The sequence below is a fragment of the Chenopodium album genome, chromosome 11, assembly GCF_948465745.1.
Source record: "Chenopodium album chromosome 11, dcCheAlbu1.1, whole genome shotgun sequence".
Classification (NCBI taxonomy): Eukaryota; Viridiplantae; Streptophyta; class Magnoliopsida; order Caryophyllales; family Amaranthaceae; genus Chenopodium; species Chenopodium album.
This window is the reverse complement of record NC_137844.1, coordinates 48,635,101-48,655,682: the sequence shown is the minus strand read 5'-3', so window position 1 is coordinate 48,655,682 and position 20,582 is coordinate 48,635,101. Positions and strand designations below refer to the sequence as shown.

At 32.3% G+C, this 20,582-nt stretch overlaps 1 protein-coding gene and 1 long non-coding RNA gene across 3 annotated transcripts; both read right to left on the bottom strand.

Moving 5' to 3' along the window:
* Window positions 1-8,415: 8,415 nt before the first annotated feature.
* On the bottom strand, window positions 8,416-14,784 carry LOC145567664 (uncharacterized). 2 transcript variants are annotated; one of them, XR_014095723.1, is made up of 3 exons: window positions 14,658-14,784; window positions 9,838-12,120; window positions 8,416-9,230 (listed from the first exon to the last, which is right to left on the bottom strand). It is a non-coding gene; the product is annotated as an uncharacterized LOC145567664 (long non-coding RNA). The 2 variants fall into 2 exon arrangements; XR_014095724.1 differs by having other exon boundaries at window positions 9,838-12,113.
* A 454-nt stretch (window positions 14,785-15,238) lies between these two features.
* LOC145569021 (long-chain-alcohol oxidase FAO4A-like) lies at window positions 15,239-20,497 on the bottom strand. Its single transcript, XM_081628395.1, has 3 exons — window positions 20,357-20,497; window positions 19,977-20,246; window positions 15,239-17,032 (listed from the first exon to the last, which is right to left on the bottom strand). Exons 1-3 carry the CDS (start codon window positions 20,480-20,482, stop codon window positions 15,239-15,241), a joined length of 2,190 nt encoding a protein of 729 aa, XP_081484521.1. The 5' UTR covers window positions 20,483-20,497.
* Window positions 20,498-20,582: the final 85 nt, after the last annotated feature.

Sequence of the window (20,582 nt, the reverse complement as noted above, 5' to 3'; positions counted from 1 at the left end):
TATCCAAATCTTAAATGGTTGGATAGTTCTTGAAATTATCTTTCTGATGATATATTATAATATTAATTCCGATCTATAACGAAAAAGATATGAAAGAAATACGAAACTCTATCCAAAACTGACACCCTTCCACTATTTCGGTCATATCTTTTATTATACAAAGTATTTTAATCTGATTTCAATTGGGTTGGAAATTAGGCTTCAAGATCTTTTCAAAAACATATTATATGACTTATTTTGACTTCTGAATCAAAATATATGATAAAAACAAAATTCGCAAAAAACTATCTTATCGCGACGCGATAATTCTGTCGCGCCGCGACATGACAGATCAGTTTTACTCCAATTCGAATTCTAACTCTTTTCTGATCGTTTTTGGTCGTTTTTCTCTTTAAATTGGGTCGTTATTACCCATTTTCAAATCACCAACAATCATCTATTCTATTTTCTTTCTCTCTCTTTAAGCTAGAAGCTTATTTTTTCTCTCTTTTTCTAAGCCTTTTCCTTTTCAAAAACACCATTCCTCATTCACGAAACTTAGACACACCTAGCCAAGCTCAAAGTTGCCTTCGCCCTATACGTGAAAGGTTGATAATTCTGAGGGTTTGGTCCCAAATCCCTATTTCAATTATTTAAATTAATTGTTTGATTTAATCCTTTTATTGAAGTTACTAACGCATGTATTGTTTTGATAGAAAGAGATATGAGGCAACAAAGTGAGTAATTTCATTGATATATATCTTTAGAAAGCATGCTTAGATTATTTTATTAATTCCTAGTATCATGTTAGGATGTCTTTATTGCTTTCCATTATCATATTTAGGTTTCTTCCTATTTCTTATATCATGTATGTCTCTAGTAACATGTTAGGGATGAAGCTTTAATCTTTATTGTTTAGTGACATGCTATGATTTGTTATTAATCTTGATAGTATCATGCCTAGGATCTTGCTAATATTATTATGCTTTGATGAGATTATGATTATTATGATGATTTGTTGTGTTAATAATTTTATGTTGCTTGATATTATTGTTATTGCTTGATCACGCCCTCTCTTGTAGGTTTAAAAGGAATTTGTAATTAAAATCACGCTTAATAAGATAATTAATAATTTGATTTAGGCTAATATGATTTTAATTCAAGTGATTGCCAATAATCGATTTGTTTGTGCGTTAATATTCAACCAACATAGATTAAACAGGTTTAGGATTAATATATTGATTGTATGTTGATTGGAAAACGCACATGAATATGAGAAGAACAAAGTAGAGGCCTATTTTAGGGCAGGTTCAATCTCTTTTAGGTTGGATTTGTACTTCATCTCCGAATATACAGTCATGGTTCAGGACCACTATTGAGTTAGCGATCTCATGTATCGTGAAGGGGAGTAACCTTCACCCTGTGAACGGTTTACAAGTTCCTAAAACTTGTTGGCGACTCTTTTGCTCTAACTTCCTTCCCTTTGGACACCACCATGCTTAAGTGTATGATCACAGTGGGCTCAAGTGTGGGATGCTTGAAATATTCCCTACACTACCGTTGTTTAATTGTTGTTGTTGACGATTGTAGGAGTGTGATTTAATGGCTGATTTCGTGGGTTTAGAGGTGGCAATAAGAGTAATTGTTGTTGTTGGATAAGTAATTGACGGTGGAGGGTGGTGGCTCGGTGTTGGGCATAGTGGAAAGGTGTTATTTATGGGCTGATGGAAGATAGTTAGGCGCTATAGGTGATTTTGAGTTGGTTGTTGCCGGTGATGCAGCAGCGTTAACTAGGCATTGGTGGGAATTAGGGGCTACTCACTGTTATTTCTTGTGCATTGTGGAGTGAGAAAGCAATGGTGGTTGTGGATTTGAGGGGTGGTGGTTATCGGTGATGTTGTGAATTTTGGAATGGTTGCAGGTTGAGGAACAGGGGATGATATTGGGTGGATGTATGTCATTTGTGTTGGGGGTGAAGATGAGATGGGTGGTAGTGGGAAGGGGTTGCCGATGGGTGGATCAGAGTGGGTGCCAGTAGAGAGTGTACGGTGGCTGACTGATTGGTGTGCAATTGTGTGGTGGCTGGCTCTCTAGCAGGAGGTGGGGGTGGCAGAGGCAGTTTGTGCTAGGGTGTAGAAGTTTTTTTTTTTAATTGATTGAAATAATTTTTTTTAATTAAAAGTGACTTGTTGAAAAGGTTGTAGGTCATCTGACCTATTTAAAGTAATACCCCTTAAAAGTCAACTTATTTTGAGTTAACATTTGACCTATTTAAAGTAATACCCCTTAAAAGTCAACTTATTTTGAATTAATCAAAAGGTTTTCTTATTTTGGGAAGACTGAGGAAAGGTTTGCTTATTTTTTCCAAATTTTTTTCCCTATGTTCTAATGTTTTTCCCTATATTCTAAACCTACGTTCTTAACATACGTTCTATTTTTTTTTTTTTTTTTTGCATATGTACTAATTATTTTTCTTCATGTAATAGCCCACATTAAAGTCCATGAGAATGAATAATGAAAATGTCTGAAGAGAAATATTTTTTTAGAAGTGGATATCCATTAGACCATTACCATGGCTATTTTCAGAAGAACGTTTCATGAGAAATACGTAGTAATTACACAATTACATGTCCTTTTTCACCTTGCACAACTAGTTATGATTCTTTTGAACATAAGCAATCCAATAATGATTTCGAGCACAATCATATTGATATTCTTTGTCAAAGTAATCCAATCCATTAACTCCTTTTAGAAATTCAAAATGTACTTGAGATTACTATAATTCTCAATATTATTTATGACAAATATCAAGAAAATGTCAACTTTTGACACTATCAAAGCATAACACGTTAGCATTTAGCTCTAACAAAACAACATAATTTAATTAAGTTGCTCTTCAAATTAAGTAGAGCCTTACGTCTAGAAAAGATAAACATGATGCTATTATAAAGAGCAAATACCAAAATTTTAATTAAATAAGGGATCAATTTTAGACAAAACCGATGAAATTCAATGAAAAGTCGAACAAAATTGCTGAAAATTTGTAAGAAAATTGTAGAAGAAAAAAATACATAATAAATTGCATGATTATATCAACCAACAAAATTTGACAAAATTAACACCAAAATTGAATACAATAAACAAAATCAAACCTATTGCAACAATTTGAGTACTAAAGAATATCAAAAATCAACCTAAAATAGGCAAAAAAAAAATGTACTAAAAATTCGTCGAAATTAGTAGATTATTACAATATTACTTACCTTTGCATTTCGTGACTTATTTTCGTAAGACTTCATTGTTCTTTGCCAATGTCAGTTTGTACTTCACTTTGAATCAATTTTACGAAATCTAGGGTTTTATTTTTGTGAAATTTTTTTTAAAATTGTTCAATGCAACTTGTGTTTTATGCAAGTTTTTGAATAACAATCTTGAAATTAAGCGGAAATTTTGAAGAGAATCATTGATTTCCGGTTGATTTGGAGCAATTTTAGTGTTTTGAAGAGAGAGAATACAATAAGTTTAGGAGAGAGAAAATAGAGAGGTTGGGTTGGGTTTGAAGAGAGAGAAAATTAAAGGTGAAAATTTTTGATAATTACAAGAATGACATTATTTGCTATCCATTAATATTAATCATTCATCTCAATCTAATCCTACGATTGAGATTGGTTCTTATATAACTAGGGTTCTTATATAAGAACGAGTTTTTACCGGATCCCTCCCTTATGAGACCACATATATGTGAGAACACTTTATATGTGACCACATCCCTTACGTGAGGACACTTTATATGTGAGAACAAATCTGGGCCATTAAAGGAACAAGATCTAATGGCTTAGAATTCAACACTAGTAATGGCATATTGGTAATTATATATGGGGGACAAATACCCCAACTTTATGTACTGTTACACTTCATTCTCTTCCTCCCTCTAAAAGAAATTAGCAGTTCGAAAATCATTCTCTTTGTCCTCTTTCTAGTTTATCTAGCAAATCCTTGAAAAGCTCATCATCTTTATCAAATTCAGCAAGGTTATTTAGATTTCAAACAATTTCTTCAATAATTCAATGACAATTTTCTTCAAATTTGACTGATTTAGGTTGTTCTATTTTTGTGTCTTTGTTAAATTAGGTTTTGCGATTTTGTTGAAACCCTAGAAATCGTGAATTCTTCATCAAATGGTTTCAACCGAAGCCATTGTTACTTATTAACGAAGAATATAAGTACCAATTTATTTATTTTTCTTTATTTTGTACCCTTTATCAATTTTTCATTGATTGTATTATTTCTCTTTTGGTTTTTCTGGATGATTTCATGATGGTCGTTCATATGATTTTGAGCATTTTACTTTGGTTTTGATATAATTTTTGGTAGTTTGTATCATGTGATGATAGTATGGAGCAATTTTATGAGATTCTAATATAATTTTGCTCATTTCGGTTGAGTTTTTGAAATTTTGGTAAATTTACTAATCATCAATGATTTTAAGAGTACTGTAGTGTAGTTTTTGTGATTTTGTGAATTTTTGACGGATAAATGAACAAAGAGTTGTTTAATCATTTTTGCTTTAGTTTAGTTTGCTCATTAAAATTTAAGTTTGCTCATTTGAATTTAGCTTGCTCATTTTATGTCAATTTGCTCATTAGAATTTGGTTAGCACATCAAAAGTATAACAATATAATTATGTTATGTGTCTCGTCTAAAGTTGGTCAATGACACTTGCAAGTGGCTATTTAAGTACATAACATATAGGTTACTAACAAATTAAAAATATAGATGAATTGATAGATTTAGCTAAGGAATTGTAGTTATGTTGTATTAAGTCTTTGTCCCTCGATTTTATGTATGCTAATTCATAGTATATGAATCAAGGATAAGGTTTTGAGGGTATCATGAGAAATATAAAATGACTTGAGCATATACATTATGCCAGGCTAAAGGAAGTTAAACTTCTGAATTCTTTTGTCTAATGTCTTAGTTAATATATTGCATAAATAACCTGCCTATATGATTTTTTTTTTATTTTATTTATTTTTTTTTATTTAATTTTTTTTTTTAATGAAATTTGTTGTTTCAATTTTGCTCATTATTATTGTGTCAATTTTTCCTATATGAGCATAATTGGGGAGTATGAGAAAGCCAATAAGCTACATCAATTGTTAATCTGGGTGTAACTTGCCTGAGGCGAGTTGGTATAAGGTAAACTCGGATGTTGCAATGTTTAATGATGGTCATATTGGTTTTGGGGGCATAATGAGGGATTATGAGGGGGACATTATGGCTGTTACTATCCTGCGAGTAAGGGGAGGAATGGCAAGAATGTTGCTATCGCTAACACTCTCGCTACATACACATGCCCTTCAAATTGCTATTGAAGCGGGCCTTGCAAAAATTGTGTTAGAAACAGACAACATCAAGGTGTAAAGACATCTAAAGAACAACATACATTAGAATACAAGTTTTGGTTTAATAATTCAAAGATATTCTTGAGCTAGCTAAAAGTTGTGTTGATGTTGTCTTTATTCATGTAGGAAGAAATGGCAATAAGGTGGCTTGTTGTCTTGCCAACCTCAATAAAGACTATGACAGCCTCAGAAAGCCTTCATTGAGGCAATGAACTTTATACTAGCTGAGAATTGTTTACTCATTTTATAAATGAGCAAAAAATTGTTTGCTCATTCGATAAATGAGCAAAGAATTGTTTGCTCATTTGGTAAATGAGCAAAAAAAATGTTTACTCATTTGATAATTTGATAAATGAGCAAAGAATTGTTGCTCATTTGATACATAAGCAAAGAATTGTTTGCTCATTTGATAATTGAACAAAGAAATGTTTGCTCATTTGACAAATGAGTAAAGAATTGTTTCCTCATTTGATAAATGAGCAAAAAATTGTTGCTACTTCTTCTTCTTTCCAAACCACTAATTACTTCCTCTCTCTAAGATTCTCTTACCTTATCTCATTTGATTTTCATTTATGCATTTTTACTATATGTGTTTTATTTTGCTCAATTTTAATTTTAGTTCGATCCGTTTGCTCATTTTAATTTTACTTTGCGCATTTGCATTTAATTTATATGCTCATTTTATGTCAGTTTGCTTATTTGAATTTAGTTTGCATTAACCTACTAGCTCAACAGGTAGAGCATTGTGCAAATGCACAAAAGATGTGGGTTCGAATCCCACGTAGGTATATAATATTTGTGCAATGTGGAGAAAAGTGTTTATATGAGATTGTAGTTGTAACAAAATATAGTTATATATCATTTCAAGCAATTTTTTTGCTCATATAATCTAGTGCTAATTTGATTTTCTTTGTTTTTTGATTAATTTTTTAAGTTATTTATAGTTATAACCTATGTAGGAATTGAACCTATATCCTATGCATTTGCATAGTGCTCTACCAATTAAGCTAATAGGTTTTATCATATGTTATAAATATGTTTTGCATATGTTCTAAAATTTACTAAATATGTTCCAAAGTTTACTGCAACTGTTCTAAATGTTTTTTCATATGCTCTAGAATTTTCTACCTAAGCTCTAAATATATGTTTTAAATTATTTTTCTATGCTCTAAATTTTTTCACCTTATGTTGCCCTATTGATAAATGAACAAAGAATTGTTGTTCATTTGATAAATGAGCAAAGAATTGTTGGTAACTTGATAAATGAGCAAAGAATTGTTTGCTCATTTGATAACGAGCAAAGAATTGTTGCTCATTTGATGCATGAGCAAAAAATTGTTTTCTCATTTGGTAAATGAGCAAACATTTGTTTCTCATTTGATACATAAGCAAAGAATTGTTTGCTCATTTGATAAATGAACAATGAAATATTTGCTCATTTGATAAATGAGTAAAAATTGTTTGCTCATTTGACAAATGAACAAAGAAATTTTTGCTCATTTGATGTGATGTGATGCTTGTTATTATTGAGTCTAGACAGGAAAATCCTTCCAAAAATGATACAGATACAATCACCAAAGCTACTTGCATGGAACAGCTTTTATACACGCATTAAAATTGATATCTATATTATGAAATATCAATGTTTGATAAATGCTTGAAAAATCTAATTTTGTGACAAGACCAAATAAACAAATATGATACAGAAAACATGTTTTCATGATAGCTTAGTCGATTTGTCCTAATCTGAGCATATTTTAAGATGTTTAAAATGGGAAAAAGAGCAAGTCTTAGTTAAAGGTCAGAGTGAGTCTTCTGCTGATTGATGAAAATGAACTAATTTGCAAACCTAAGTTTTACCATTATCTTACTCATTCACTCCAATCTCGAAACAAAGTGATATTAGAGCTAATCCATACATTACTAACTAAGAAAGGACATAATACTGCTTAATGTCAGGCATAATCATCACTACCTAGTGAGAAATGGGTCACTACTAGCCCTCTTTTATATCATTGGCTAATCCTATGCTCCTCTCACATAATTCCATCATCAAATTTATAGTTCTTTGATTGTTGATAAGTTTTTTTCAAACATTTAACATTTTTCTGTGTACTTGGAACTTAGAAGGCAATAATTTTAGCAGCAGCAGACACTACATCAATAACCTTAACATGGGCATTGTCATTGCTACTCAATAAAGATATCCTAAAGAAAACTCGAGTTGAACTAGACACAATAGTGGGCAAACAAAGGCAGGTGGAAGAATTGGACCTCAAGAGTTTAGTCTACCTGCAAGCAGTTCTCAAGGAGACTTTGAGACTATACCCTGCTAGGCCACTTTCAATCACTAGTACAAAACTAGCCTCAAGTAACACCCAATAAGTGTTACATAAAGTGGTAAAAGTGTTACTATAGACAATAGGTAACACTTTATTGGGTGATACTTCCACCCATGTTACCTAAGGTGTTATGTAACAATTTGGGTAACGTATGGTAACACTTTCAAAAGTGGTACTATAAACCCTCTTATGTAACACTTTTTATATTATTAGTATCATTTTTAAAGTGTTACCTTTTATTTCTTATGTAACACATATTTATCTTTAGTAAAATTTTTTAATCATATGGTATCACTTTAGTCGACATTGTGTAACATTTTTTTGAACTAATGTAGCACTTTGTAGGTTATTAGGTAACATTTTTCAATCATCTTTTAACAATTAGTAGCACTTTATTTGACATTATGTATCACTTTTTGCAAACTAATGTAGCACCTTATTAGTTAATAGGTAACATTTATTGTTATTATTATTATTATTATTGTTGTTGTTGTTGTTGTTGTTATAATAATAATAATAATAATAATAATAATAATAATAATAATAATAATAATAATAATAATAATAATTATTATTATTATTATTATTATTATTATTATTATTATTATTGAAATATATAAATAATATTAATATGTACAACAAGGAATGTGAAATTAACATATAAAATAAAATAATTTGAATTGAAATAATTAATTTCATACTTCTTACAAAAAAAAAAAAAAAAAAAAAAAAAAAAAAAAAAAAAAGAAACCCATCCATAAACACCAATTTTTTTTATTGGCTAAACAATCTAATAATCAAAATGAAAAGAAGTGAACTTAGGTCTCTTTAGGCCTCCAATTTCTAAACAAACATACAATCAGCGCGGATGCAGCAAACAATAGTAATAATAGCACATAGCCGCAGCTAGCTAGCAAAAATAACAGCTAACCAGTAACAGCAGCCATTAATACCAGATGACAGCAGTAGCAGCAAACAATGGTAGTCGTAGAAAATAGCAGCAGCAGACGGTAGTAGCAGCAGCAAATAGCAGTATAAGCAACAGACAGCAGTAACAACAGCATAACACCATTGCCTTACTCTAACCTATCTAAGTTTGGACACCATTCCCAATCTCAACCTCCTCCCCTTGCTTACTGTGAAATGATATACTGGTATATTTTTTTTTATGTAGTAGACTTGCCTATTACTTGCCTAATCTCAGTTTGGAAGTCTAATATAGACCTTCCTCTTAGATTGTTATGCTACCTTTTCTTGATGTTGGTCGACAGGTGTTCCAATCTGTTGTTGTGTCGTCTACATCATATCCAAATCCATTCCCAATTGGATTTTTCTTTGCGTTGAATCTCCCCCTTGCAACCCTTGATCTAAGTGTTGTTTTTTGGTGTTTTAAGACTATTTTCGTGTCCACAAACTAGGATTGAACAGCTTAACTAGAAGCAACACGAACAATTTCTTTCGTGTTTGCAGCTAGCACTTTCATCCTCTTGAGTTTCCCCTGCTCCTGCAGAGTACAGGAGCAAAATATTTAATTAAATCATAGATAAAGGCCATCATCATGGCATACAGCGTCAGATTTTAACAGCTCATGACAATGCAAGGTTAAACTGCAAAAAATTACTTTCGACATTCCCAGACAATAGCATATCAGATGAATTGAAACAAGTTTAAAGCCAATAGCAACCCATGCGATCGATGTGCACAATCTCATAATCAGGTAGAATTAGAGTAGGCCCAATGTATATAGCCAATAGACGACGACAAAAAATTGAGAAAAAATCATACCCATGTCGGTGCCTCTAAGCCTAGAAAACTTATTAGCTATTTAATCAAACATATGGAAAATTGCTAATAATGATCTAAATGCAGTGCAGTTTTTTCGGTAAGAAATGGCTACATCACAAGCTATGTATTTCAACACTAGTATATTCATTCTGTTAAAACCATTGGCAGGGAAATAGGTGTCAAGACCCACTAGCAACGAAATGCTTAGGTACAAAAAAATCACTATTTACCTACCAACTAATTACAATTAATAAAACCTCTTTGGAGTTAGAAAATTATACAATATAATGAATGGTTGTCCTCCATAAAAGGTGCAAATATTTTACCTTATTGTTCCAGTACAAAGCCTAAGTATGATTAAAACCTCCATCTTGAAAGTTGTGGCTCCTGCCTTCCAAGCAGCTATACCCTGAAAATGAAACCTTATTTGGACAGAACCACTTGAATGAAACAACATATAAAGGGAAATATTCAGAATAGCATATCACACAAGAAGATTTAGGCTAGGATAATTTCAAAGTACCTACTAGCCTTAAGAGTAGTAGACCTTAAATACATACATTGTCGCGCCTTCAATGCTCTAACATCTTTTTTATAAGTCGGTGTCCTAATTTTATTCTATAAACTACATTTTTATGAGGAAATGCTTTTCAGCTAGAGTTATCTGATAATGATTATGATATAAATTGAGTAGAACACAACACTAATCAATAGGGCACAACACTGAAGCCCTTTTGCTTCTTGGACTTGCCAACATTACTGGACCAGAAGCTTCTCGATCTTGAGTAGGAAACACCATTCGTACGGTGTTGGAACAAGGTATGCAACAAGCCAAAGTAATGATAAAGGGTCCTGATCTCAGAAGAAATGCAGCATTGAAACAGAACATATAAATAAATGCAAAGATATATGACATTTAGAGAGGACAATCTTAATGGTTAATATAACAGCACAGATGAGCAAACAAAAAGAATTCATCAATCTTTTTTCAATTATGTCCATATCTTGTATTCTTAACATTCTGGCATCAATATAAAATTCCAGATGATTTTGGGAAATAATAAACATATAAGCTCGTTCATGAAGCAAAGAGCACCATGAATACACAATTAAGCAAGCAATAGTCATAATTCAGGCTAGAACTCCAATTATAATTCCGATTTCAACTTTAATTGCAATAAACGACTTGCAACTCTATAATTTCACTAATTTAAGTTTATGTAAATCAGAAATCCAAAATCTCAAATCTCTCAAATTTATAATTCAGTCAAAATCAGCCAAAATTATAAGAAAAACTTAATAGAAGTAAATAATCTAATTTATCAGTAAATTTTTTAAAAAAGACAAAGAAAATCCATGTAAAACAAATTTAATATCATTTCAGTCACCAAATAATCCGAATATTATTATTATTTTGGGGAAACAAGTCTCCATCACATGATAATCCAGGAGGAAAACCTGAAATTTAGAAAAGCAAGTAAAAAGTTACCTCAGAGTTACGATCAAGACGATTGGAGGAAGAGAAATCATCACTTAACCCAGGGTGTGCCGAGCAAGAAGGGTGCAAATCGAAGTAATATCACCCAGTTTAAAAAATTGAAATTCAAAGATTAAAAAATACACCTCAATGAAGGAGAGAAAGCTCGGTGCTTTAATCTTCACTTGTACTTGAGGAAACTGCAAAAATTCATAGCTAAATTGCTAGTAATAGTTAGATCATAGCTAAACTGCAAAAATTCATAGCTAAAGATTAAAAGTCATGGACATCAGAGCGATGATCACAAGTTATAACTTAAAGTCTGTATCATGTCCTGAAAGTCGTAGCTGCTATTATTACTAGGAGCTCATTTCCCCATCTCCCAACCCCCATTAACCCCATACTAGTTTTCAATATTATAATGAATAATTACCGGGCTATACTTATGCAATACAATCAGCTCAGCCCACCACTAAGTCAATGATACCTATTTAATTGCTCTAATTGTCGACATTATTTAGATGCTCATTCTCTAATCTAAAAAGATAATATATGCAAAGGGCAGTAGCCACCTTAGCTTGAAAAGGCAGCAGTAGCCTTGCAAGGGCAGACAGTTGCACCCTTGCTTTGGCAGGGCACGTAGCAGAAGCCTTGCCTTTGCAGGGCAGCAGCTGCACCCACACCCCTACACACACACTCCTGCCCTACAAATACCCCCTTCCCTGCAAACACCCCTCTTTCCCTACCCACGATAATCGAAAAAAAGAAAAAAAAACGAAATTCCCAAACTCGTGTAAATACTTCGACCAATTCAGATGCATGCAAATTTCAGTATGATAATAGTGAAATTAAACATTTTAATTGGCAAATTCAACATCAAATTAAGAAATTATCAACAAGATTTGAAAGGGGGAATTGAAACCCTAACTTTACCTAGCTCATATTCTTGTTGATAATGGAAAGGAGAAGGATCTGAACTAACCGTAACCTTAACTAAAAGGAGGAAGCCGTTGAAGATGGAGGCCAGGAGGTATCAATCGCTGGAACGGGCCGTTGCAATGGAGATAGGCTGCGGACTGCGGTGGACGGGGGCTTCAGTGGAGAGAGCGAGAAGGGGGTGAAAAGCTGAAAGCTTGAGGGGCGAAGAAAGATGAGTGAGGAAGAAAGTTGTGAGGTTGTGACTGAGGGTTTATTTTAATAAAAGTCTTTGATAAAAATATGCAAAAAAATGATTGAGAATATCATATTAAGTGTTTTTATTCGAATAAAAAAAATAAAAAAATATAAAAAAAATTAAATGTTACAACCAAATGCTACCTAATATCAAAGTGTTACCATAAAGTGTTACATAATATTTAAGTGTTATAAAAAATGTTACTTAACACCACAATGTTACAAAAGTGTTACTTATAAATCAAACAATCATAAAAATTTTAAAGTGTTACTAATAGGTGTTACTTAAGCCCAACTTTGTAGTAGTGAATCCCTTGAGAATCCATGACAGACTGCATCGTGAATGGTTACCACATTCCAGCAGGCACTCAGCTGTTAGTTAATCATTACAAAATATAGAGAGATCCAAGAGTGTTGAAGAATCCATTGGACTTCCAACTTGAGAGGTTTCTCATAACTAGTGAAAACTACGATGTTAGAGGCCAAAGTTTTGAGTTTATGCCTTTTGGAAGTGGAAGGAGGATATGTCCTGGTATATCTTTTGCCCTTCCAGTCATGTAGTTTACACTAGCTAATTTACTCCATTGTTTTGAAATCTCAATTCCATTGGATGAAACTATTGATATGAGTCATATGACCAAAGGTTTTGGACTAACCAACCTCAAAACTACACCACTTGAGGCCATCCTCACCCATGCCTTCCTCAAACCTCTATAATGACCTTAAAATGGTTGTTGGTTGATTTTCATCTTCTTACCACCTTGTCTTTTCTGCACTAATCTAGCATTCTATTAATTATAAACTGAATAGGATTGTATCACAATTTTATGTTTTAGCATATAGAGCACAATTGGTCTTTCAAACTTGGCCTCCCTTCTTATCAATCTGTTTTTAAGTGCTTGTAAGAGTCATAACAAAACATCCAACCTCCTATAATAGTGGATGAAGGATATGATGAACCTCATATATTACTGATTCTTTAGTACTGCCATTTGGCCTGAATTAATTCTATCAGGGAAAAAATTCACTATTTATTTAAGTTTTTCTAATAGAAGGCAACAATCATAAAGTAACACCAAACAACAATTCAATGATAAATTAGCAATAATATAGTCTACTTATATTATGATAGTCATATTGGATCTAGAATTTTCCCAAATTTTGTATTCTCCATCAAAAGAAACTTCTCATGGAAAGTCATTCTCAATAAGAGCCTGTGCATTGTAACAAATTTCATTATATGCTTCCACTCATATATTACGTAGTAAGAAAGAACTAATTAGTAGAGTTACAGACTAAACTAATGTAGCTGCCTTATCGCGCCAACTGTCACTCATTCGTGAAAAAGGAAAGTGGTGCAAGTAATACGGGACGGAAAATAATCGGCCTGGGATTATGTTCCAAAATTTACTGCAACTGTTCTAAATGTTTTTGCTTATGCTCTAGAATTTCTACCTCAGCTCTAAATATATTTTTTAAATTATTCTTCTATGTTCTAAATTTTTTCACCTTATGTTGCCCTATTGATAAATGAAGAAAGAATTGTTGCTCATTTGATAAATGAGCAAAGAATTGTTGCTCACTTGATAAATGAGCAAAAAATTGTTCGCTCATTTGTTAACGGAGCAAAGAATTGTTGCTCATTTGATACATGAGCAAAGAATTGTTTGCTCATTTGATAAACGAGCAAAGAATTGTTGTTCATTTGATACATGAGTAAAAAAATTGTTTGCTCGTTTGATAAATAAGCAAAGAATTGTTGCTCATTTGAAAAATGAACAATGAAATATTTGCTCATGTGACAAATGAGTAAAGAACTGTTTGCTCATTTGATAAAAGAGCAAAAAAAGTTATTGCTAATTCTTCCCTTAGCTCTACTTACTTCCCCTCTCTAAGATTCTCTTAGCTATCTCTCTTCTCTCCCCCCCCCCCCCTTTAAAATGAGCAGCTAAAACACCTTTTTTTTTATCAAATCGGCAAAATTCATTAACAAATTGTTGTAAACTTATCAATTTCACCATCAAATTATTTTACATATCTTCGGTTTAAAATATTAAATTTGTAACCTAAAGTTCGAATAATTTGACAAAAAATACAAAATAAGAACATTCAATAGGAAATTACAAAAAAGTAACAGTCAATAGAAAATTTCACGAAAATTAGCTTTTATCAACAGAAAAGTAACATGCAATAGGAAATTTTTAATGAAAATCCTAAATTGAGAACACTCAACTCTAAATATAAAGCAAAAAGCATACCGTCAAACTCGAATAACCAAATGAAGAGCATTCAAATTCGAAATTTTCCAGAACACTAGAATCGAAAATTAGAACATCAAATTTGTAAATTTGAATGAAAATACTAAATTAAGATCACTCATTGCTAAAATTTTAACGAAAATTCAACATCCAAACCATGAAATTCGAAAATTACTGACAAAAAATTAAGAAAATTAAATTCGGAAAAATACTAACAGAACTTTTGTTGATTATTAACCTGTATAATCTATGAAGCTGGTTGATTCTTGTTGTTGTTGAAATCTGACAAAAATCGAACGAAATTTTGTTCGAAATCCTTGAATCTCATTGAAATTGAAGCTCGTAGTTTCTTCACTCTATTTTTTCTGATTAGCAACAAGTATATGGATGAAAAGTTTGGTTTTATTAGAGCCATTGATATCGTTTAATCCTAAGGCTTAGATTTGTTCTCATATATTAGAAGTGTTCTCACGTAAGAATTTGTTCTCACCGAATCCTGACCCATATATATCTATCTATCTATCTATATATATATATAGATATATATATGTATATATATATATATATATGCATTTTATATTGTGTTACATCATCAATAAAGTTTGCACATGTACTATCTCCAAAGCTTTAATCAATTAAGATAATTATTAGAATCCACCAAATGGTAAATTTTATGTTACAAAAGCTTTACATTATCGCATATTTTAGTGCATAAAAAAACATTGATATCAAATTGTACATTGTAAACGATTAAAACTGGATACACTTTTAGAGATGCCATTTGATCATTTTGTTTATTTTTATTTTTATAATTTACCTCTATTTTATCCTCTTGAGATACTCTAAAACTGATAAAGATGTACAATAAGCAATGGCTTGGACAGTTACCATAGGATTGACACCCAAAGCAGTAGGAAATACGCTAGAATCAGCTAAATAAAGCCCCTCTACTTCCCAAATCTCTCCCCTTTGGTTCACCACCGAGGTCCTCGGACTAACCCCCATCTTGCAACTTCCCATTTGGTGGGCGGATGCAACAGGCATAGCTAAGCCTTGTATATCCCTCGAACTCTCTCTTTTCACAAACTTCTCAAAATCCTGATTACTAGTTTCTTTCACATTAATGGCCGCTCCACTACGATGGTGGGTGCCAATTTCCTCAGCCCCTGCGGCTTTGAGTATCCTAAGCGTCTTCTCAAGGCCCTTTTTAAGGTTAGCTTCGTCTATAAAGTCTAACTTGTATTTGATGTCATATGGATCGTTAGAAATGGTGCCTGATCCAACATCGCCAGCTAGCGCAAACAAGTGGGTTGTTCGAGAATACTTTGTCATTCTATGCTTCATATCTGAACCAGAGGTCCAAGGCATTAAAGTTGCGAATATGCCTGGGTGTATTGATGGAGTTTGGATCACAAATTCGTTATTTGACTCGTCTATAGACATGGTTGTCATGATACTTCCCTCGTAACTCTTTCTATCTTTTTCCGGCCATATAGATGATGATAGTGGCTCCTCCGGGAAATATCCCCATGCCATCACCACCGGGTGAAGATGCAAATTTTTACCAATATTTGGGTTCTTTAGTCCACTCTTTTTCAATAATGCCGGCGTGTTGAGTGCACCACAAGCTATAATTGTTGCATTTGCCTTAACTACACATGAATCATGATCACTACTTCCATTGGATTTTAACTTAAACACAACTCCTTTCACCGTTTCACGGTCTCTCCCTCGTTTTCTTTCATACAACACTTTCTCTACTTCGCACCCAGCAAGTATAGCCCCATTTCCGGAGTCTACCACATCTCTAAGCCATGTTTCACAAGTACTATTTTTCCTCCCATCCTTACACCCAAAACAACACCAACCACAAAAATGATCTACAGGGGCATTTCGAGGAATGTCCACTGTAGTGTACCCTAATTCCTTACAACCCTTCCTTAACACTGCATTACTAAAACCTTCCTTGGTTATTTCATTTTGGACCTCCATCTTCTTACAAACCACGTCTAGGGCCTCTTTAAATAATGTACTATTAAAAATCTCTAGCTCATGTACATTAGTCCACTCTTGAATTACATGTGGTGGTGTTCGTATCGAAGCCGACCAATTTATGGTTGATCCACCCCCAACTGTTGATCCAGCCAAAATCATCACTCCTAAATCCCTAGTAGATAACAAACCTGCACCTTCATACATTTGATCCAAAGTAGGACCCTCTAAAAGAGAGAGATTTTTCCAAGCATAATAATCTCCTTTTTCCAAAACAAGAACTTTATACCCTGCCGAAGCTAAAACTCCGGCAACAACTCCCCCGCCGCTACCGGAGCCTACCACAACGACGTCGCATTGGATAGTCAGTACTGGCTTTTTACTTAATTTCTTTTCATTGTTGACTGACACGTGGAAGCCTGTGCGCTCGAGAGATTTGACAAAGATTTCTTGAGGGCTTTTTACATTATAAATACCTTTGTAAAGTGGGCCGTAGAAATCTTCTTTGGGCTGATGTTGGGATTTTTTTTGGGATTTTCTAGTTGGGCTATTTTTGAAATCTGGATCAGGTCCACAGTAGCCTATTGCATTCCAGGATGGGTTCTCTTCATTCTTGTCTACCTGACATTAAAATTGAAGGAAACACCCATAAATAATCATTAATCATTATTATTGACGTACACCAGATTTTATAGATTTATAGAATATGAATAACAATTACACACAAAGAAAAAAAAGAAAAAAAAAAAAACTGAAAAAAAGACTCGCTTGCAATAGTTAATAATTGTACAAAGTACTACGAAGTAAGTTGTGAATTTATGACAAATTTGTTGTAAATTTATGTCAAAGTTATGGCAAAGGTGAGTATAATTGGAGTATACATTAGGAATGACAGTTTTGTAAGTACTGTTCCATCAGCACTTGACATCGTAACAAACTTTGTCGGCCAAATTATTAGCTAGGAATTTAACATTACTCCATCTAATGAAGTATTAAATGAACCCGTTTCACTGTAAATTCATCAATCCAATAGTATATAAAATTTTCAAAATTTGATAAGTTCGGCTAATAGTTTATTTCAAAATTTCAAAACTTGTTTATCAAAATTTCCAAATTTTCAACAAGTTGAGATGTTGAAAAACTGATACTCCCTCCATTTCAATATGATAGTCCCATATACAATCAATCACATAAAATAAGAAAACAAGAATATTTGGAATCTAATATTTAAGTCAAAAACAATTCAAAAATAGTTTTGCTTATTTAAATTATTTTTGATTTTTTTAGGAAACCGTCAAACATAATTGCATAATTCAAGGGAATAATTCCTTTACTTAGAGTCATGTCATCAATTCACAATCAATTAAATAACCAATCACAATTTAATATGTATAAAATAGGAAATAAAAACTAAGTTAAAAATGGAATACATTTAATATGGGTAGATCTTTTTAAAATGCCAAAAATAGTATATGGGACTAACAAATTAAAACGAAGGGAGTATAAAACTCCCAATAACTATCACTTTTATCATGCATTTGGACTTACACTCTACTTTCTCTTACAGCGTATTTGGATTGAAGGAAATGGAGGGAAAGGAAGGGAAGGAAAATGGAGAGATGGAATATCTTTCATTTGGATAACAAATGAGAAAGGAAGGGAATTAGAGGGGAGAGAAATGAAGGATTAAATTGTAGGAAATTGATCCCTCAACAATGGAGAGATTTGGAAGGAAAATTCAACATTCTTCCCTCCCCTCCCTTTCCCTTTCCCTCCCCTCCGCTTCTCCTCCCTCCCCTTCTTTTCCTCCCTCCTTTTTTTTTTATCCAAACACAGTGTTAACATTATTATAACATTAATAACACCAATTAATACGTCATTGGCTATGTCATACGAAGACAACATAGTACTGGTATTTCTTTACAACCTTTAGCTTAGCATTGTTGTTCATTATGTTCAAAATAAGAAAATTTAACAATTACCCCCTACAATTGTTGCTGTTTTAGCAATTACCACCTACAGTTTTTTTTTTTTTTTTTTTTTTTTTTTTTGAATTTTACCACCAACTATTTTTCAAAATATCAAAACTTCCCACCTACTTGGCTCTCAACTCAAAATGTGACGTCATGTGAGGCCCACTAACTACCTTTGTCCTCCCTTTCTTTCTTTCTCACTCGATTTCTCATTCCCATGTATTGTTCTCCTCTTAAAATCAGGAAAACACTTCAATTCGTGAAATAATTAACATGAATATGTAATTTAATTTGAATTTTTTTCTCGGTTTTGAGAGGTGTACAATATAGGGGAATAAGAAATCAAGTAAGAAAGGAAGAAAGTGAAGGAAAAAAAGGTGGGAAGGTAGGTAGTGGGCCTCACAATCCCAGATAACATCACATTTGAGTTAAGAGTTAAGTAGGTGGGAAGTTTTGATATTTTAAAAAATAGTCGGTGGTAAAATTAAAAAAAAAAATAAAAATAAAAATAATAAAAAAAAAGAACTAACTGTTAGTAATAATTGCTAAAATGGCAATAATTATAGGTGGTAATTGTCAAAAAATCCTTCAAAATATTAAGTATTTGTAATTTTTGTTTTTGTAGTTGATGACTAAATACTTATATTGATAGTCAATTACTCCGTAGTCAATATTGCGAGTTGACAAACATGTCCAAATGCAATAGGGAAGGGTTGGCATGAGGTCGGGAATACATAGCCTTTAGAGCTATATATATGGACGTAAAAATAGAATAAATAAATATAAATATAAAATTAATTAGATTGATTTATGTGTGATTTTGTCATGTATTTCTAAATTAATATCAAATTAGAAAAGATGTTAAATACTTATTTTAAATCCATAGTGGCATAGAGTTACATATAACATTACCCTATTTAAATTACGAAGGACTCCCTTTATTTTGAAAATTAATACAATAGTTGGAATAGACACATTTGCTAGCATATAACTTTAACCATGTAATTTTTATTTTTTATTTTTATTTTTATTTTTGAGAACTTTAACCATGTACTTTTAATTACATAGAAAAGGGTTTTAAAAAATAATAATGTATGAAAGTTTGGAAAAATGTCAAGGATATTTTATATGGAAAAGGTAACAAAAATTAAAATTATGAAAAAACATGCCAGGCAGAATGCAACATATATAAAATTGATATTATAATATTATATATTGTGACTAACTTAAGTTTATTAAGTCATATTATATACTCCGTAAATAGTATGTTCACATAGTCAAAGTGATGTAATTCTTTAAAAACTAAAGCATAGTGTATACTGCTTTAAGAAAAATGTTTAACATAATTTTTTCCACTTTAAGCTCTATCAACTTTAATATTAAGTACTCCACATAATGTAATACAAGATCAAACTTGTTAAAATTCGATCACCACGTGAACAAGTTACTAAATGTATGTGATGCATATTTATAAAGGGAACATAAACTATTTTTTTCTTTTTTTTTTTGTACGCCGTATAAAGTTAAGGAGGATAATAAATAAACATTATAAATTTGTAAAATAAATAATTAATGAGGAAAAATAATTATACCTGAGTAAAGAAGGACAGTAAAATAAGGAGTTTGAGGCCAACAAATCCCATTCGTATTATATAGATCCAATTACTGCTCAATGATAGAACAAATTGTTGCCTTCTTTCAAGGGATAGTTCTGAAAACTTAAGGAGAAATGGAAAACGAACGGAAAAATTGCGTATTCCTCCTCCCAAAACAAACGTTCCTAGTCTTGTTGATAACAAGAACAATAGAAGTCGTGTCAATGATACGTGATGTCGAAGTCTTTGACTTATTATGCCGCCGAGCTACAATGTATATGCCCCCAATAAGAAAACATAAAAAAGCGTTAATTATATGATACACAAAAAAGTGTGATAGAAGATTTAAATTCAGAAAAAAAAAAAAAAGTACGTACATGGTCTGGAGTCCCTATCATGGAGGCGGAAGTTTTGTAAAATCGAATGGTGGATTCATCTGTCATAGTTTTCAAAGGATTAACGGGTGGTATGATGGCATCGCAAATGGCGGTAAGAGACTCCATCTCTGTGGAAGACAATTTATTATCATAAGCGGGGTTTTCCCATTCTTTTAAGAAGTTTTGTGTATCAATGCTTCCATTATCTTCAACCAAATGATCATCC